The sequence below is a fragment of the Penicillium manginii genome (genome assembly GCF_028828005.1).
Source record: "Penicillium manginii strain IBT 31320 chromosome Unknown utg000010l:1.0-1143873.0:1.0-1144522.0, whole genome shotgun sequence".
In the NCBI taxonomy this organism is placed as follows: domain Eukaryota; kingdom Fungi; phylum Ascomycota; class Eurotiomycetes; order Eurotiales; family Aspergillaceae; genus Penicillium; species Penicillium manginii.
The window spans coordinates 952,354-972,674 of NW_026643111.1; the positions used below are offsets into that span (position 1 = coordinate 952,354).

Consider the following 20,321-nt stretch of genomic DNA (forward strand, 5'->3'; position numbering starts at 1 on the left):
TGAAGTAGTGGGGATGATGGATTTCTACCTCCTCATAGTATCCCCCCTACTCCATGCAGAGGGAAAGCCAAAATAATTCAGGTGGGGTGAATAGGGGCCGGGCCGCAGCTTGTCGGGCCGAAGCTTCAAGGGATAATAGGCTAGCAAGGTTACAGTGCCAAGAGGCTTAGCTGAGGCCAAATGAGAAAACACTAGGAATTCAGGGATTTTGGGACTGTGTGACGGCCTTGCAGATCTCGAATTCTCCCGGGCGCCCCTGAGAGCTTCACTCCGACTCCTCTACACTATGTGCTGACCAGGATCGATGCCTGACTCCTACCTACCCTTCACCATGTCTTTTTCGCTTTGAGCAGGCTACTGAGTCCCCTCTGCTGCAATTCCATCAATGTCATTCATCTTTGTTTTCACTGCTAAAGGAAAAATCTGGAACTCTCAGCTGAGGTGCAAGTATGATGCCCTTCTTCTAAGTATCTCAGACCCAACGCGTACCTTGATATGAATTATGCGATGCAATATTCACCCGCCAGCAAGATCGGCGAGAAATATGTTAAGGATTCCAAGCATTTGCCACCAGCAGTATGCTCATCAGGTCTGATGTCGACAAGGCACCTTGTGCCAACACCCAGGCGTTAGATTCAAGAGAAAGAATTCTACTTGGATGCGGGCATCCTGACAGAATCACCCGTTTAATAGCCTTGGTAACATGATTAATAACTAGAGAAGATATGAAGACCACCTGTGATGTATCTACGAGGATTGAAAGCACATGCTCTTGTGCTTGGACGAGAATATCCCAACTCGCTCGCTACTCTCAATGATTTGAGATTAGTGTTCTCCAGCCAAGGGGAATAAAGATAGGCAAGAACAATGAATTGACGGGCATCAGAGGATAGTAGGAGGTGCTTGAACGTGAGTTTCTCGGGCGACTCGGAGTAACTTCAAACCCCCAGACCACCACTTAGGTATTTATCCATGGATACCATTAGTATAAACCTTCGGATTGGAAGCACCCGGGTAGCCCTGGAGCATACAGAGCTACGATCCTCATGTACTTAGTAGTAATAGTAGAATCAATAGTTCTTCCTGCAGCACCTGGGCACTATATAATTATTTATGATGCGGTTCCGAAAAGGCTCCTGCTGGTTTTCTTGCACTATCAAACAAGCAGTTAAATATAATGCTTAACAATGGATAGAATTCGTATTGCGGTGTATGGGAAGGATCTCCAGGACATATACAATAGATGGTTTCGATGCCATATGATTCGGTTTCCGCAGTCCGGAGTAAGTTGGAGACAAACTGTGATTATAAAGGCCTCGGACAATTTGTGCTAGTTCATAAGGTGGTGAGAACCCCATCTACTCACATTCTCGGCAACTTCAATGTAGGAGATGGGAACTAGAGAATGGATCGTCATATCACTATAGCAAACATCGGAAGCTAGGTCTGTCTCGTCACTCATAGTGCGAAGCGGCTATAGATACGTATATGATATTCATTGGTCCCCCAGTGGATGTGAGCACAAATGAGCGCGAATTAGATTTAAATATCGTGGAATCTTCTACCCGAGGAAAACAGGATAGAGGTATCCTATGAAACAGCTTCTAGATGGGAACAGATTATCTCTATGGCTTCAGGAATGTGTAAAAGAGGGGCGAACAAAAACAACAAAAATAAGTAGCACAGAAGACGGGCCTATTTGGAATTGGGAAATGCGGTTCTCTTGGAATTCTGGACGACAGACAATTCAGTGAGCAATCAAATCAGGTTTGGAGGATCTAAGGGGGAAATAATGCGCCAACGTGACCCTTTTCTGGTCGTGAATCCCGTGTAGATACTGAAATACATGCTGAGGTTCACATCGAAAATGTGCCCGTCTCTTGGTGGATACCAGGTATAGACCCGTCATTTAAAGGGACAGGTTTCCCGCCATGCTATTAAAACGTACCCTCGGGCTACAAAGTCTCTTCCGTGACCTATTGAGTAGTCATAATGTGGTTGACTCAACTCTCAGTGGGCATCGTAGCCCTCTCGGCCACATCAAGTGCTATTGGTCTTCATGGGGCGGTCAACAATCCGCTTCAGGTAACGCCCTCTTTCTCTGGCGATGGGATTACTCTCCACCCAGGATGGGCACCTGGCCACGACCCTGACCACCTCGATCACCTGCGTCCAGCTTTGACGAAGACCCTCCATTACGGACAAGAGGGCCATCGCCGTAAGTAACAACGGTTGCAAAGTCCTGTTATTAAGAGCTAGCTGACACATCGATAGATGCTGTCCACGGCGCAAAGCACGCCTCACTCGAGGCAAATTTCACAAGCCATGCGGTTGTTCTCGACCACTCTACCAAAATTCAGAGTATAACCTGTGATGCTAGCGACCTTCAGATCTGCTTCAAAACACCCGAGGCGCTCCAGGTAGCCGAAGAATCTTGGTCCAGTGACATGATCCTAGTCACATACCACCCAGGCTGCGGTGATGAAGGGTCAGGGAAGCGTAGCTTCTTCCGCACTACTCGCCCCATCACGTTGGGGAACTCCCGGTGCGCTGATATGGGGATTATTCGGATTGAAGAAGAGAAAGCACTTAATTCGGGAGTAGTTACTTGGGGGACTTACCGCTCTAGTGACAGGCAAAAAAGATCAAAATCCTCTGGGAGAGGCGGGCACTTAAGTGTTGCCAAACCATCACCTATTCCGGAGAAGACCGATGATATCACAACCGACCAGAAGGCCTTGCATAATTTCTTCAATAACCCCGACATTGATACAAGCAACATGAGCAAAGAGGTGGACTACCTGGATTTCATGCCAGTGGATGGAGAGATGAATGACATGGAGTCAACAGAAATGGGCGGGACCGCACTTTCTAAGAGATCCCATCCACCATTAAAAAAGCGGTTCATCCCTTTGGTCATGTGGCTAGCTCTGACAGCTTTAAGTCAGGTACGATTACTGGGACCCTTCTCGGCGGCCTAGTAGATATATGACGCTAATCGTGAAAATTAGAAAATTGTCCATGATTTTATTGACTCAGTGCCTATACTGCGGACTGCGCATGAGTTGATAAGCAAATGGGTGATTGCTACCGCGAAGCAGCTGATGGTTCCCTTTTTAGTTCCATTCACGCACTCGATCCATTATGATGTAGCGGTCGACCTCCATCTCGAAGGGCAGAGTGTCTCGAACAAGCCCCCTACCATCCTTGGAATCGGAAATGGCTTCACCCTCGCCAAAACTATTGACCATGGTGCAGAGCTCACTTTGCAGTGTGTCAAGTGCGGTATCCACGCCGATTTTAACATCGACGGACGTCTGGCATTCAGCATTGAGGACGGGGTCTCGGAAGGCTTTGTGGATTTTGTTAACAACGACCCGTTCACACTGGATGCAGTGTTCGGAATAACCGTTCATGGAAACTTGGCCTCGGAGAAGTGGACAAAGTCCTTGAGAAGTCGGCAGGCTAAGCAGATCGCCGCAGTCCCGTTCAGTCCTCTAACCATTCCGGGAATCATTACGTAGGTTGAACTCCTTTTGTGGATATTTTCCGTTGCACATACGTAGTAGCCGCCCTCGATCAACGCTAACAATCTAGACCAGGCTAGGACCGCAAGCTTCCCTCAGTGTCGCCTTTGAAGCCACTCTGGAGGGGACGGTGGAATTCATTCTTGGGGGCCAGCTGGAAATTGACGCTGGAACTGCGCGTGTCAGCGTCAAAGAACATGACAGCAATCTATCTGGCCTTGGGGCTCATGTCACCCCTGTCTTCCGGGCATCTGGTAACTTCAAGGCGACAGGCGACCTCGGTCTGCCCTTTTCACTGGAGTGCGGAATAGACGTGCTGAATGGAAAGTTCAAGAAGACAATTGGCGTCGTCAACACCCCATCTGTCTATGTCCAGGCAAAGGCGAGCTTTGGTGAAACATCAGACACTTGTCCTAATGGTGTGGAAGTTCGTGCTGGTGCTAAGAATCGAATCCATGCGGCGGCCCTTGATGTGTGGGACTATGATCTCCTCGATACGACTCTATACGAGGGAAGTTTGGGCTGTGTCACGTAAGTGCCTCTTTCCCGAGATTCTTCGAAAGAAACAACCCTTCTAAATCATAAATGTTGCAGGGCAAATGGCTGGGTCCACGAGAATTCCCAAGGATCTATGGGCGTCATCAACGAAGTGAACGAGGAGTATGGAGGGTACGACACCGGAACCAACCCGCCGGAACTCACCGATTTGGCGAATAGAATGCCAAAGCCGGAGACAAAAAACGCTGGATTCCGGATAGTGATGGATGGCGAGACAAACTCAATTCTGGCATCTGGTACGGATGGCGGCATTTATCTTATTGACCGGGATAGCAGCTCCGATATCAGCTCACCGTTTGGGACTACTGATCTGAAGCATAACACTCTGATGATGGACGTGTTTGGACGTCTCATTGCCTACAAGGGTCGCACTCAAGCGCACGAGGGCTATCCGGGGATAGCGGAAGTTCGGGTCGTCGACCCTCACCATGTGCCGGAGGGCTTTTCCGCAACGTAAGTCTTCTTCCGATATTTTAAAAAGAAAATGGACTCACCCCTACCCTGACAGCTCAATTGCGGAACTTGACACCCCTGATCCTGGAAAAAAGTTCTACGGCATTCCTTATAGGCTTCCACAGGGTGTCCCTTCCATCTATAAACCCCTCGTTGCGTATACCACCTTTTGTCAAACAAATCAGGGTCTGCGGCTATTTATGACGAGAGATGCGATCGACAAGGATGGCAACATACGAGCTACCGGGGAGAGTTCCCCCAACGTTAGCTCGAAACCATATTACGAAAATTTCTTTAGGGCAATGGGGCTTAGTCTGAGCAGTTGCCGAAGCATCCAGTTAACCTCAAATACTTAGTTTCCCTAAGTACCAGGGCGCATGCTTCAAGTTGATATAATTGGGCTACGAGGTTGGGCGGGTTGGATGATCAATACAGGAGGAAAGTGGGACCTTTGAGATTGACCAGAGTAGTTCCAAATCATAATGGAACCTGGCTTAGCATTCAAAATAGGCAACAAGATATAGAGTCATCATACATCCTAGGATTCTTTCAAGATATTGTCATTGTAGTTGATTGAGGTCATCAGGTCTGAGTTTTGTTATTGAATAATTCCTAATAGTTTTGAACCCCCCTTCTCTTGCTACAATTCCTTTCCCTTTAGATAGCCAAAATTCACGGTGAGAGGATGATATCATCTAGCAGGTGCCAGAGCAGAGAGTGAGGGTAACATCGGAATTTGCACCGCAGACTTTGGTTTGACTGGCACCGCTCGTGGCAACGCCATTGGGCCAGCAGATTTTCGGGCAGTTCAGCGAGGTTTTGACGCCGATAGCGTGACCTGAAAATGGGTCGCCGAAGACGTCGGAGAGATCATACCAGACGTTCTGGCCATCCAAGGTATAGGCGAAATTCGTCTGAGGGCTTCCGTTGTAAAGTCCATTTTGAACGGTGGTAAGCTTGATGGCAATGCCTCCAGAAGCCGGGTCATGATGAAGGACCTCGGAATAGGTACCACCTGCTTTGATTGTTTTCGCGGGGCCAACTGAGCCTCCGACAGACCACAGGTAGACGGGGAAGCCACATTTGTTGACAACTTTAGCATTCCCAACAGCACTGGCAAGAGGTGCCAAAGTGGCCACGGCAGCAACAATAGCGGCAGTAGAGAAGTGCATTTTAAAAATATGAGATTGGTTGTAGAAGTAAAGTGTGGTTGGTGATAGATTGAATTTGGAAAGAAATAATTCACTGCCCAGGTGGACGGTAGGTAGTGATCAACGGTCATTATATAGATTTTTTTTTTTCATTCCGACTTCTATCTGGAGAGCAGCGGGGTTCTGACACTCCATTGACACGTCTACTTGCACATTACCGGTCTCAAAATTAGTGAATCTTTCTGATAATATCTGAGACATTAAGGCGAATGGAACAGGCTTGAAAATTTACGAAGAACTACATGGTATGTCTGAGTATTGAAGAGCTCGTATAGCATGATCGTCGAACGGAGAAACGGGCAGTACGTTAGAGAGACTGAAGGTCGTGAAGGTCCAATTTCTGTGGCGTGAGCGCAGGTCAACCCGCACATCGATACAGTGAGTTGTCTCAGATGTGCTCGGACAAAGATTTTACCTCCCTATGAGAAGCGAGGCGAGCGATGAGAAACATGCAGGGCAAGAAGATGCGGTCAGGTTCTCGTAAGCTATGGACCCTGATTGCCTCACTATAACCGAGTTTGCGGGGAGACTTCTGAGACATAGTTACATCCCCGAGTTGAATGACAAGGTTGCCAAGTTCAATCCCGAAGAGGCCTAGCAATTTTTATTTTGATGACTAGTTCATCATCACAAATATCCGAGAAGATACTGTTGGTGGTGTCTCAATCGTCCCACTGCTAAAGAAAACAGGCAGGTGACCAACGTATACGAGACCGGCGACATTAGCCCATAAGCAGACGGAATGAGTTGAACCTTGATTTGCCAAGGAATAGCCTCCGCGAGTCACCAGAAAGAAAGAATCATGGGAATTCCTTCGAGTTTTGCCACTCTGTCGCGTGTGGAATTCCTATTCGGACGTTGTTCGTTGGAATCGACCATTTTTTCAACACGCGGATTCATTGAGATCGAGAAGCGTGCCGTACTAGCTGCATCCTTGGAACCATCAAATGATGTACATAACTGTGGCGGCTGATGCCGCTGACTCTGTGCGCACCTCGGCTAGCTTATTCACCTGGTCAGTGCTCAAAATGATCAGAAGAAGCCCATCGAAGTTGAAATGCTCAATGTTATATTTCCGATGGCTACATTTAGTAGCCTTGTTTCAGAATATTCAAACCCCCCCTTATCCGGTTCAAAAATAGCTGACAATTTTTCCAGGGGTCCTTAAAGGGAAGAGGTTGGGATTTTATCTAGTATAATGAGAATAGACTCGCTATTGAGGTACCCGGACTTTCGGACCTGAATTGAACGCCGACACACATATGCCTTCTAACTATGAAAAGATTGCATATATCGTACTATATTTTTTAAGAAATTGGATTAAATGATCAATCATAGCGATATTGAATGGCTCCAGGGACTAACATCATATAATAGATGTCCTGACTCTAGAACCCGGAAACCTTGGAGTGTGATGCAGGGTATCATACTTTCATTGATCGTAGCTGATAAAACCGTCCATATTCCCCAGCCCAGATGATAGCAAAGAGGTGAACTGCTCCCACCCTGAGTAACTAGGGGATAGATAGTTAGGAAGATTACCATCGAGATCCATTACTAGATCTTGGTCAAACCCTGTAACATCAAATGAAGCAGTGGGGCTTTGCTCCGTTGAATGAAATTGATTCTGAAAAAAGTCCCCGGTCCCACGCCCATCTATTGAAGAGTCGAATGTTTCATTTGGGTGCGCATGCTTCACTTGACGCAAGGCTTCGACACGCAGCTCCTCGAGTACTAGGCAATAGCGCTCCGATAGTGATCCCTTCTCAGCAATAGCCGCAATATGAGATTGGCAGCGAGAGGCGGCCGCGAAGTATTTGATAAAAGTCTCCGATGGTGATGTGCATTGTTGTATCACATGAATATACAGCATAATCGTCGCATTGAAAGCGAAATAGGCCGTAATCTGAGTTTCAGTCAGCCGAGCACTGTAAAAGGACCGCCAGTGGAGACAGACCCAAAATGCTCGGAAGAGTTGTCGGCTCTCTGTAATTTCACTGATTGTATTGACTGTATTCATTGCAGCGTCGATGCACTCTTTCAGGTTTTTCTCCGTCTGCGCGTCCTCCTGTATGGCGTTGTCTCTGCCGTTTTGCGACAGTCGCGCGAGGGTACTCAATACAAACGGTCTGTGAGTGAGGATAATTGCGTGCCAATAAGTTAGATTGAGAACATTTCTCTGTCGCTGGAAGATAGATATTAGAAAGGAAGTGCTATAAATGTCAACGTCTAGGAAGCGGCTCAGCTCGGAGCGCCATTGATGAAGGTCTTTTGAGATCTGTTCGACAGCAATTGCTCGGTCCGAGGCCGGCACAGGTTTGACTGAATAAAGGCTGGTCAATATCCTGCTAGTAATCTGCGCAAGTCTAACCTGTCAGTGAAAAGTCAAATGCTTCTTGAGAGAATTGCGCATACTTCATATGTGCAATTGCGGCCAGCATGGTCGATGAACCCCTGGCCGGAGTTGAAAGATTATAGTCGTCCTCTTTCGTCAGATCATCGTCTTCGACACATGCTGGGAGATCGCTGTCAATGTCGTTATCATGAAATGTGCGAGGTCTTCCTAGTGCCGCACTAAGGTAGGCGTCTAGTGTGTAGGCGCACCAAAAGGTTCGCCGACGACACTCTGATTCGATACGACCCAGTCCACTGGAAGTATCGGGTGGCCGATTTCTGTTAAGTCCAATGGCAAGTGCAAGGTGAGAGACAGTTCCGAAAAGACTCCAACAGTGATTTATGCGAGATTGGGTGAGAAGATAACAGCATTGAGTCAATCTTGCTTGCACACTGGCCAGGCGTATGGAACCCTTTTCTCTGGATAAATGATGGTCTGCTGCTAAAAAGTATCGTGTACTTCGCGCGATCAGAATGGTTATCCGATTCGTAAATTTTGATGAGTAGAAGGATCTACCTTAAATCAGATGGACCGGGTCGGTCGTTGTCTGGCATATATACTCTTGCCTGGGCGAAGACCATGAAGAGCAAGGCGATCTTGGCGGATGTGTTCTGCGTATCTTCCATTATACCTAGTGTGTCATAGAACTCATCAAAATATGACTGGAGAGTAGGCCTGTGCAAAAATCGATAAGTAGGCATTGCAAAATCAAAATAACGATCCACAAGGCGTTGAGCGTCCGCTCTCGGTAGCATCATACAGAAGGATGGATCGGATTCTGGAACCTGTAGAGGTGCATCGCCGAATGTAAATATGCTGCTAGCCTTCGAAATTGAGATCGCTTGTCGGAGACGTTTTTGAATCCTCAAAAGGAAAGATACCCCTGACGCAGGACCGATGTATTGACCGTGCATTTCCGGCTGATGTGGTTCTGGAGAATGCCGAGTGAGTGGATGTGTCACTGATAGGTCCTCTTGGTTTTTCATGTTCCGTGAATTGCGTGGGGCTAGCTCTGTTCGTGGGATGATAGTACGATAGCTCTGACTCGAAGACAAAGCATTCGTGCTGGCTGCAAGTTCACCCGTTGGGATAACAGTGCTGCTACAAGGATTGTGGCCCAATGCAGGGGTGATTGAAGGAAGCCGACCGCGGCAATAGGCCGAGGCAAAGGTACATTTGTCTTTTGCGCGAACGCAGAATTCACATGGCTGTTTGCCATTGCATTTGATCTTTCGTCTGGGAGAGTATATCTCGTCAGCGGGGCTGAAAATTACCACCCGCAAGAATTCTCACCTTTTGCATCTGTCACAAGCCCTGGTTACCCTCACCCTTTCCTTATTTCGATTCCGTTTCTTGTGAGCCGGGGGTCCTTGTTTTGCCGTAAGACTTGGCGAAAACTCAGGACGGCGGGATGAAGCCATCAGGCCGGTAATGTAAGTTGTGGATCGTGCTACGCATGTGCAGACGGAAAAGTGAGAGTGAGAAACGGAACCTTTGAAGCTGAGAAACAGTTGGGTAGAATTAGCAAGGGAGCTCCGGGTCTCGCCCTGGGGTCGAAAGTGGAGAGACGCGGAAGGAAGACCGAGTCCTTTTCCGTGCCAAGAGGAAATGGAGGAAGAGGCATAATCCTGGAAGTCGAATCAGTACGGAGTATACATTTTGGTATCCACAACATGAATAATTATGAGAAAATTTAAATCGTGATCAATACAGGATTTACCGTCCCACTGCTAGGAAATCTTTTCATAGGTTACCTCCATAGATTAGTTGCATTTCTCCCCGTCCCGACAAACTAGTATGTCATAAATCATAAACACTCGGAAAAGGCCACATGGTGGATACTCCAATAGCTGCCAGTGCAAATATAAAAAAAATGATCTCCAGAGCTTTCAAGAGTTTAATATTTTCGCTGTTCACACCATCACCATATTACCTACCTCCATCTCATCGTTAGCACCTAGTCGCCATGACCACTGCAGTCTCAAAACGTCTCCATGGAAAAACTATACTGATAACTGGAGCATCATCTGGGATTGGCCGCTCTACTGCATTCGAATTTGCTCGCAGTTGTCCTCAAGACTTAAAGTTGATATTGACTGCACGACGAATTGACTATCTCCGCGAGATAGCGGCTGAAATCGTCAAGGAAATCGGCAATGGTGTCAAAGTGTTACCTGTGCAGCTTGATATTAGCAATCCAGATGACGTGCGCACTTTAGTAGCAAGGTTACCCGCTGAGTTCAAACAGGTCGATGTCTTGGTGAATAATGCGTTAGTTTTCGCCCGCAAAGAAAGGCAACGAGATGATCGAGATAGTCTTTGCTTAGTGAGAATATATTGCTAATATTATTACCTGTCCTTTGCAGGGGTCTCGTGAAAGGTGTCGCAAAGTCACCGGAAATCTTGGAGGAAGACATCAATGTTATGTTTGCGACAAATGTGAATGGTCTCATCAATATGACCCAGGCTATTTTACCTAATATGTTGAAGCTGAACAATGGCGCTGGGTCCGGTGATATTATCAATATTGGCTCTATTGCAGGTCGTGAACCTTATGTTGGCGGCGGAATCTACTGCGCGACGAAAGCTGCTGTTCGTTCGTTTACCGAAAGCATGCGCAAAGAGCTTATTTCAACTCGGATTCGAATCATATGCATAGATCCTGGTCAAGTCGAAACCGATTTTTCCGTGGTACGGTTCTACGGCGACAAAGACAAAGCGAAAGCTGTTTATGCGCAAGTCACTCAGAACCACCAAGAGAGAAATAATGATCTTACGCTGACTGTTTAGTAGAGGCTGCGAGCCCTTGACACCTGATGATATTGCGGAGGCTATTGTGTTCGCCAGTGGAAGAAGAGAAAATGTTGTGATAGCTGATACTCTAATTTTCCCAAACCACCAAGCAAGTGCAACTATTATGCACCGTAATTCTACTTAGTTCAGAATAATCTCATTGGTTACCTCATGACGAAGCTGGACCGTGCCGAGAGTCTGAGTTGTAGACTTTTCCATGATAATTGAAATTGGACCGATAGTCGAGAACCTTGTGAGGCAGCATGGGAAGAACGGAGACAAGGGTCGGCTTTGCCTCACATTGTATTCTGAGATCTACCATCGTCATCAAAATGGACTGAAGCATACGGTCTAGGTGGTGGGTCCTGGTCAGGACATAATGTCATGCTAGTGTGATTTCACAGGAAGCTTGATTTGTTACATTAACTCCAAGGATCTAACCTCATATGCGCGCAGAGCTAAATGTAAAAACTCCGGGCGGATTGAAAAGTAGGTATCTAATACACTGTACATAAAAGCCGTGCAGCCTACTAGCCATTGAGGGACATAGAAAGAAATCCGAATGGAGGACAATTAAATCCGAGTCTCGGCGCTACGTCGCACGGGAACTTCCAGTGAACTGCCCACAGATATACGATTCTTTACGGAACCTTGCTGGAAACGGCCTTCCATGCGGGCCGTTCGCTTACTACCTTCCACCAAGCTAGTAAATGCGGCCGTGTTTCAATTTCGTGCCACAGGTCTAGCTTTGCCAGAAATGCAATCCAAGGAAGGTGGAAAATATCGATCATAGTGTAAGCCTGTAGCCATACATGTGTCAGTTCCGGTGACTTTGTATTTTTCCTCTTTAAGTAGGCTTACATTGCCTGCCAGATAAGTTTGCTTCGCAAGGAGAGACTCGTAATAATCGAAACATTGACAAATCTGCTTTTCGTAAGTGGACACCAATTCGTTATTTGGTTCTCCGTGTCCCATCATCCTGATTCAATTAGCACGGGGAAACAATTTGAACAGCTTTGGAATGGCCTAACTTTTTGAACATCTTCTCGTAGGCCAACCCTTTGATTGGGGGTTCAAAGTACGAGTACTCCACACTCGCCGCCTGCTCAAACAGTGCCAACCCGGACTCAGGACCAAGCATGTCAATTTCTCCTAAATATTCTTTTGCCAGATAGCGGCATATGGCTCGGGATTCAAATAGTTTCACTGAGCCATGTTCAAGAGCAGGAACTTTTGCAAACGGGTGCCTGTCGGCGACATACGAGTGGTCCTGGGCCAGTCTTAGCTGCAGTTCAAGAAGAGGGGAATATCGGAATCATCCAGGTTCTCCGCAAGAACATCAATGTTTTTCATACATGGTGTTGTCCTGCTCTCATGTCTATATCGATCAAGTCGTATGTAGCTCTAGCTTCTTCAAGCATAACCAGAACGCGCTGGGTGCATGTCGAGAAGATGGAGCCATATACTTTCGCCGTGCACATAATGACCAGAGGTTGGATTTCAACTGGTAGTTGGCCTGAATCTGAATCTATTCCAAAGCTTTCCTTCTCAATCCAGAGTTTAAATATAATTTACTGCTGCATCACACAACCTCCACGAAATCGGCCCCACTGGGCCGGGATCCCGGAGTGCGGGGGCAAACCATCGGGATCCCGGCGAGTACGCGATAGGGAGTAACTTGGATTCATTACGAGCGATATTTCAACACTAAAATCCGTCGGTCGGCCCCACGTAAGATGGGGGTCTCTGGAGACACCATAAAAGCGACTTAGCTGCCTGGTTGGATCATATAAAAGAATTTTTGATTAAACGGTCTGAACCCTCGCCTGTTATACGTATTCAACGAGACGTTATGAGCGACCTCACACACAAAGACGAAACTGTCCTTCGGGGAGCGCAGCATACTGAGTTCAGTTTTCGTGATTTTGATCATTCAAAAATTCCGTTGGAGGAAGATAGCTGGCCGGTCATTATAATTGGTTCGAGCATGGTCGGAATGACTCTAAGCATTCTATTGGGATACTACGGGTGAGGAGAAAATCCAAGCCGTACCCCGGACATTTCGTATTAAAGATGATTGCTTGATATAGTATCGAATCCATTTCCTTCGATCGTCATCCATCGACCGCGACGCACCCTCGAGCTGCACTATTTTTATTAAGAACAATGGAGATTTTTAGGCATTTGGGTTTGGATGGCGAAATGGAAACCGAGAGCGCATCCGACTTCGACTTGAACGCTGGAATGCTTATCGTCGACAAACTCATTGGGGGAAAGGTTCTCGCAAGAATGCAAGAGGCAGATCCCGCTCGAACTGCCAAGATTACACCGTGCAAGCGTTTGTGGTTGACTCAAAATATGTTCGAGCCGCTGCTTCGTCGTGAGGCGCATCGTTTCGGGGCAGAGCAATGTTTTGGAACCCGGGTCGTGCACTACGAAGAGCAGGAAGACGGAGTGATCGTTGTTTGTCAAGATATCCAGACGGATAAGTACGTCAAGTACAAGACACAGTACCTGGTTGCCTGTGATGGAAATCGGAGTGCCACCCGGCGGAAAGAATGCATTGAGTGGAGAGGCCCCGGAGTTTTCGGCAACAACCTTTCAATCAACTTCACGGCCAATCTTACTCCCTATCTTGGCTCGCGTGCCGTGCATGGTGTTACGTACGTGAACAACAAAGACGTGTCCGCTGGCTTTAGACTTGAGAATGGGGGCAAGCGAGGCTTTATGATTGTCGCCAAAACCGGGACGAAAGACGACTTTGAGCCCAACTCGATTACTGAAAGAGAGGCCCGGGAAGCTTTCTATGCCGCGTCTGGTCTGGACGAGACTTTCCCATTAGAAATCGAGTCAGTCTCCTATTGGACTGTTGCGGCACTCAACTCAGAAAGATACTCTAGTAAAAATGGTCGAGTGTTCATTGCTGGAGATGCTGCGCATGTTATGCCACCAACCGGTGGTATGGGCGGCAATACAGGTATCCAGGTAGGACGCCCTGACGAGCACAGGTTTACTCGAAGCTAATACGTGATAGGACGCCTATAACCTTGCCTGGAAACTTGCTTATGTGATCGACCAGAAAGCGTCGCCGTCATTGCTCAAGTCATACACCATTGAGCGACAGGCTGCAGCTGAACAAATCATGCGACAAGCTTTTGCTCGGCTAGCAAACCGAGTACTTAGAGACCCAAGTATTGTTCGCGACAGAGAACTTCCAGACGATACTTGTGAGCTTGGCTATCGATATACAAGGGGTGCGTTTGTTTCAGAGAAGATTCCCTCTGCAGAGCCCCTCTCCGGGGCTTGGCAAGACCCGCACACTCCCGGCATTCATATCGGTGCTAGGCTTCCACATGTTGCACTTCGTGACACCTCGAGGCCAGAAGTCATATTGTCAACTCTCGATTTATTAAAGAGAAACTTTGTGCTGCTAGTAGCTGGAGAACTCCTGTCGTGGGAGAAAGCGGCCGTCGCGCAATCCGTGCATATTGATGTTTACAAGATTTCGGGAGACTCGAGTCGATTTGTTGACCTGAGCGGCGGATTCAAAGCGATTTATCAGCTTGGCATTGATGAAGCCCTGCTTATTCGACCAGATGGTATTGTTGCATGGAGAGGCCAAGCGACCCAGGAGCAGGAAAGATCTACTTTACTTAAAGAGAGTCTCGAGGAGATATTGGGGTTTTAATTGCACTACGCTCAAAAGACGATGCCAGCGCTACACTTCGCTATACAGGAATAATTCTGCTGCTGAACCTGAGTTCGACTTATGCTCCAAAGTCACCAATAATCCCACCGCTTTGAACGGAATTTGTGTAGATACAGTGTTTTCAATTTTGATGCTATCTTTATCTTGCAAATATCGGAACCAGGCAACGCGCGAGTACTCAGCACGATGGATTATGACTCTGCGTGTATCGTTCGAAAATAGATCCATTTGAGTGACATCCTCGACATCCAGCTTTTCTTTTCCATTTACTGCAGGTATAGAGGGATGGTAGGACCCGGAATTAGAGTGGGCCAGCTGTAACCCTTTGGTCTGGAGAATTTTATCGGGACGTGGTCCACTTCCCACGCTACCATAGGGAAGCTTTAAAATAATACCCACCGCTCATCATATGTCCCTTCTTGGTCTTTTCAGAAAAGCGAAAACAAATAGTCTAGAGAGGTATGAGTCGTGATTATTTTGACAGTAAAATGTTTCTATGAACATCCCATGGCTCGAATCATTCATGAAAGTTCTACATGGTTGATGGCATCGAACTTGACATGCTGATAATCGCGAAAAGGTCTAAAAGAATTCACATAGACTGAATGAACTCAACATAATCCACCTCAGCGGAAAAGACTTCTCATAGATGTCCACATTGATTAGTGGACTAGAGGTTGGTCGTCCTATGGTGTTTACCAATCTCAATAGAAAGGGTCCCTTTCAGCGGAACGCCACAGGCCGCGTAGTCATCCCCCCGCATTTTAACCTGATTTAACTTCATGAAGCCTCAAATCCGACGCCTCACCCCGTCTTCCCTACTGCCATTCCCGGCCATCGCCTATAATTGCAACGAGAAAAATTGTGCGCAATTATCACCAAGGTGGATTTAAGGCAGGTCCCCCAGCCGGCATCCCTTGCATTGACACCACGCGAGTGTTTTCCAGTCACTCCGTTCATGGGACGGTCACGCCAAGAAGCAGGCAGGCAGCGACAACGCCGTGGGCCCCGCGCCTCACAGGCATGTGACAATTGTGCGACGGCGAAGGCGCGATGTGATAACAATGAGTGCTGTCAAAGATGTCGCAGGCGGGATTTGCCTTGTATCAGGCCTACGCCACTCTACGAGAAACCGATAATGCGCATTGTCAGCTCGCGGAAGACCAGCCCGGCTTCACAACGCTGTACGGGAGAAAGTCGAAATTTTGATGGCCCTAGAGATCTCTTTCCGGAAATATTGCATGATTGCATGCAAAGAGATCTCCCCTCATCACTATCTGTGGAATCTTCGGGGCACACTTTAGGTAAGTCTACCGACCAAACCTGCGGGCTCGCTCGCTCGGAGTTCCATATCATAGGGTCAGCTCGCCGTATTGGGACTCGAAGACTCAGAGAGCTGACTCTTCATCATCAGGGAATTCTCCAGAAAAGGTACAGGCGACCCGCTTGGAGAATCCATCCCAAGGACAGCCTCAACTGGGCACCTCTCCGGAAAAACACGGAGATGCCGCATTTACATCTACTAACATCCCCGTTTCAACATTCATGCGTGATCTATTTCCCCAGTCGCAAGATACCCCTCAAAGTGACCTTGAAAGTGTCTTTGCTTCCTTGTTTAGCTTGTCGAATGTGACAGTGGCATTTGGGAAAACAATAGGTCCTTGGCATCCAGACTGGCAGAACCACCGGGCGGCTGAAGAGAAAAATATTTGCTTGGAACCAACTTCTCACTTGTTTGATGAATACTTGGCCAGCCCGCCATACCTTGCATCGATTTTTACTGTTTCTTCAGATACAAGGGATCGAATCCTTGCCATGATTCTCAATAATTGTGCTAAAGACAATATCACGAAAGTGGCTTCTTCCTTTCCTTCTGCTGAAGCAATGAGCCGGCTTCTGCTCAGGTATCTCGAGTCTCATGCCTTGGAAGAGGATTCATGGATCCATCTTTTCACTTTTGATGCGAACAAAGCACCTTCAGAATTATTGATGGCTTGTGTCGCGTCAAGTGCCATGAAATCTACGAATAGTGCCATCCGTGGGTTTGGCAAAGCTCTCCATAGTATTCTGCACCCATATCTCTTTCAAGTGGTAAGGCTTTCCTTAATATCTACTCATGTCGTCTTTCGTTTATCAGGAGCTGATCAGAATGGCATGACAATCAGTTCGAAAAGAATATCATACGCACACGCCATTTACAAAATATCCAGGCTCTCGCACTTTTTGTTCAGATTGGATTATGGAGCGGAGATAGGCGCATGATGGAAATATCAGAAGCAGTTGTGGGATGCGTAGTCCAAGTTAGTGTAAAGCCTTGCCTTTCAGAATTGCTTGAGCTAACTCGATATAAGATGCTGCGGTATGGTGGCTGGTATCGAGGTGCTACTTTCCACGGTATCAATCTTTCCCCCGATGACCATGGTGAAGTGCTCGAAGCCAAATGGCGCAACTGGGTGGAAGAAGAATCATTTAAGAGGTAAATTTTGAAGATTATTGACCTATCTCACTCAAAAGAAATCGCTAAGTTTGATAGAATTGTGTTCCACATGCAAGTGCATTGCTCAAAAGGGTCGCTCACAACGGGTACTAGGATGCCCGTTTCATGCTTTGAGTTATTGCTGCCACTTCCATATCATCGACGACTGTGGACAGCGAAGACATATTTGGAGTGGAAACAGGTCTACCTCACACTTGTTTCTCATGGGCCACTCCAAAAAATCTCGGCACGTCAAGTACTCGCAAATCCACTGATAATCGTGTCACTGCCTGACGTATATGACTCCGACTGTGCTCAGTTGATCCTCCTTCATTGCATCTCTTCCATGACCCGAGACTACCAACAATATCTGACTGTTTGTGAGTCTGAAGATAATGATATGACGCGAATACATATCCTTTTCAATGAAGGTGAAGAGCAGCGACTGCAACGCCTTCTGCAAAGCACACGAATGATCAACGAAAGCCACAAAAGTCAAGACGCTGTCCACAGGTCTTTATTGATCGAACTTTTGTCTATGCACGTTTTCGCTCCATTCGGTCATTTCGAATTGGCGGCTGGCCGTGAAGGCCAAGACGAAGCCAAAGCTGCATATCGGAGCGCTCAAATCTGGAGCAAGAGCTGCAAGGCCCGACAGGCAGTTTCACATGCTGGCCAGGCAGTCCGCTACTTGCGCGAAATTCCTGTGTCACAGTTCACGGATTTTCATGCTATTATCACGTACCAGGTAAGCTTATGCCTGTGGATTTATGGAGCAATCGCCGCCAATGATGCTACATCTTCAGCTCGTGGTATCCCATCCATCATGTCGCAGCAGTTCGCCCTGGACACAGACGAGACGGCGAAATCACAGCAATGGATCATTCTTAATGGAGGTATCCCTGCCATCTGCCAAGGTGTCTCGAGAAACGGGGCAGAGGAGGGAAATCAGATCCTGCTTTCTTCAACGCAGGAGGTTATGGTCTGTCTGCAAGAGCTGCTACCGCGCGAGGCTTTGACAGGTCAAAGTCATGTATTGATCTCATCAGTCTATGATCTTATGTCTGCTCTTAGCACTGTTAGGCCAGGCATTTTCCTCTCTTAGCATATGAAATCAAAGTGTCACGTCGCTCGGCCATCTCGAGTCTTTGACCTGAAATATAATAGCCTCCCAGGCTGAGCTCCCACTGGTAGACCTGGCAAACGGGTAAACGGTACCCGCGATATTCTCCACTATTCTTCACTATTTCAGCACGTAATTTTAGCATTATCACTGCCCCATGTTCTTATCCATTGTTATTATATATAATATTAATTAGAAGATTTAAATACTATTGTACCAAAATCCGAGAGCTTTGCGACCGGTAGTTCCTGAGATATTGAGGTTTTGTTGAAATTGGTAATTTTAAGCAAGAAGATGTATTCTATTTAACCATCAGGGTACTCCAGCTGGTACTGCCACCATTCTCCCAAATACTAACTAGTTAGCAAGTAGGAGATCCTAACTACTCATACTAGCCTGGAGTACTATCTAAGTAAAATTTGAAACCAGACCGACCTTTATCTATAAAGACCAATTAACTAGATTGTGACTAACATAGCGATAGCCATAACTAGCAATTGCGCGCGATATTGATGGCGCAATCCCAACCTCGGAAGACGGGTTGTATGTAATATTGATAGCTATGGCAATTCTATACGATTATTTTTCAGCAAAAAGATAAGTTAATATTATAGTGTCGGTAACTAGGTATATATATATATCTATATTTGAAAAAGAAAAACCACTAAATTTACAAAAAATTATAAATCATAGGGTACTTTCTTATTTAGCTTAGCACGGATATGTCACAGGTATACCTTCGGTAAGGCTTCGCGGGTACAGGTATAAGATTCCATACCTGTACCCGCCAAGCCTTCACCTAGGGGTACGAGAATCTATACCCGCATCCGTGGTACCGCGGGTATACCACGGGTATACCTAGGTACCTATCCGTTTTGCCAGGTCTAGTCCTGGATAGGTCCGGACGGATAAATACCTCAGGCGGGGAAAAGTCCACAGGAACTTGAAATTGACTTAAGTATGCCCAGGTATCGAACATTTCATCAAATAGGCATTCATAGTATTTTCCTAGAATTGAAAAACAAGTCCCACTTCCTATACCATGTCGTCTGCCAAAGTTCCACCCAGCGGCGTCTGGGCTCCAACAATCACTTTCTTCGACCATAGTACCGATAGCATCGATACGGTATCTCAAGCCAAATATTACAAATACCTATCACAATCTGGACTTGCTGGATTGGTGGTGCTGGGGACAAATTCCGAAACATTTTTGTTGACTCGCGAGGAACGCAAAACATTGCTCACGGTCGCGCGAGAAGCATGTGGACCTGAATACCCGATCATGGCTGGTGTTGGTGGTCATTCTACAAAACAGGTTCTGGAATTTATCATCGACGCAGCCGATGCAGGCTCGAATTATGTCCTCCTTCTACCCCCGGCTTATTTCGGCAAACAGACGACTCCCGCAGTCATTGACAACTTCTTTGATGATGTCGCCGCGGCTAGCCCTTTGCCAATTATTATTTACAACTTTCCGGCTGTCTGCAACGGAATTGATCTAGATTCTGCGACAATTGCAAGGCTAGCAAAGAAGTATGATAATATCGTTGGCGTCAAGCTGACATGTGGTGCGGTCGCAAAGATTACTCGACTTGCAGCTGAGTTTCCCCCAGAGAAATTCGCAACGTTTGGTGGACAGTCGGATTTTTTGATCGGTGGACTGGCTGCTGGATCTGCGGGCACTATCGCTGGATTTGCGAATGTTTTTCCCAAGACATTAGTCCATATCTACAGGCTGTATCAACAGGGAAAGCTGAAAGAGGCCATGGAGTTGCATAAACAGGCAGCGCTCGCGGAGCAGCCATGCAAGACTGGAATTGCGTCTGTCAAGTATGCTGCTGCGCTAAACACAGCCGTCGCTGCGGGGATCGAAGGGGCGTTGGAAAAGCTGAAGCCACGCCGTCCCTACGTGGAGCCTTCCGAGGCAGAGAGACAGGCTATAGAATCACAAACGGCAGCCCTAGTAGGTATTGAAGCGAGCCTCGAATAATGATTTACTTTCGTGTGTTCACTTAAAGTCCAGTGTAAACACATGAATTTTAAATGTTACCAAGAAAAGAAAGTAAAAGAGGCAAA

The 20,321-nt window shown here is 47.0% G+C and overlaps 7 protein-coding genes across 7 annotated transcripts; 4 read left to right on the forward strand and 3 right to left on the reverse strand.

Annotated features, from left to right (window-relative positions):
- Positions 1–3,116: 3,116 nt before the first annotated feature.
- On the reverse strand, positions 3,117–3,416 carry N7533_013221 (uncharacterized protein; the record flags this gene model as incomplete). The annotated part of the gene is made up of 1 exon (XM_057109871.1): positions 3,117–3,416. One exon carries the CDS (start codon positions 3,414–3,416, stop codon positions 3,117–3,119), a length of 300 nt encoding a protein of 99 aa, XP_056953456.1.
- Positions 3,417–5,233: 1,817 nt separating this feature from the next.
- Positions 5,234–5,710, reverse strand: N7533_013222 (uncharacterized protein; the record flags this gene model as incomplete). The annotated part of the gene is made up of 1 exon (XM_057109872.1): positions 5,234–5,710. The coding sequence occupies one exon, from the start codon at positions 5,708–5,710 to the stop codon at positions 5,234–5,236; it is 477 nt and encodes a 158-aa protein (XP_056953457.1).
- A 1,471-nt stretch (positions 5,711–7,181) lies between these two features.
- N7533_013223 (fungal specific transcription factor domain-containing protein) lies at positions 7,182–9,058 on the reverse strand (the record flags this gene model as incomplete). Its single annotated transcript, XM_057109873.1, has 3 exons — positions 7,182–8,115; positions 8,165–8,422; positions 8,661–9,058. 3 exons carry the CDS (start codon positions 9,056–9,058, stop codon positions 7,182–7,184), a joined length of 1,590 nt encoding a protein of 529 aa, XP_056953458.1.
- A 1,052-nt stretch (positions 9,059–10,110) lies between these two features.
- On the forward strand, positions 10,111–11,082 carry N7533_013224 (uncharacterized protein; the record flags this gene model as incomplete). The annotated part of the gene is made up of 3 exons (XM_057109874.1): positions 10,111–10,415; positions 10,511–10,883; positions 10,948–11,082. 3 exons carry the CDS (start codon positions 10,111–10,113, stop codon positions 11,080–11,082), a joined length of 813 nt encoding a protein of 270 aa, XP_056953459.1.
- A 2,021-nt stretch (positions 11,083–13,103) lies between these two features.
- On the forward strand, positions 13,104–14,625 carry N7533_013225 (uncharacterized protein; the record flags this gene model as incomplete). Its single annotated transcript, XM_057109875.1, has 2 exons — positions 13,104–13,922; positions 13,972–14,625. 2 exons carry the CDS (start codon positions 13,104–13,106, stop codon positions 14,623–14,625), a joined length of 1,473 nt encoding a protein of 490 aa, XP_056953460.1.
- Positions 14,626–17,468: 2,843 nt separating this feature from the next.
- On the forward strand, positions 17,469–18,227 carry N7533_013226 (uncharacterized protein; the record flags this gene model as incomplete). The annotated part of the gene is made up of 1 exon (XM_057109876.1): positions 17,469–18,227. The coding sequence occupies one exon, from the start codon at positions 17,469–17,471 to the stop codon at positions 18,225–18,227; it is 759 nt and encodes a 252-aa protein (XP_056953461.1).
- A 1,060-nt stretch (positions 18,228–19,287) lies between these two features.
- Positions 19,288–20,235, forward strand: N7533_013227 (dihydrodipicolinate synthase family protein; the record flags this gene model as incomplete). The annotated part of the gene is made up of 1 exon (XM_057109877.1): positions 19,288–20,235. The coding sequence occupies one exon, from the start codon at positions 19,288–19,290 to the stop codon at positions 20,233–20,235; it is 948 nt and encodes a 315-aa protein (XP_056953462.1).
- Positions 20,236–20,321: the final 86 nt, after the last annotated feature.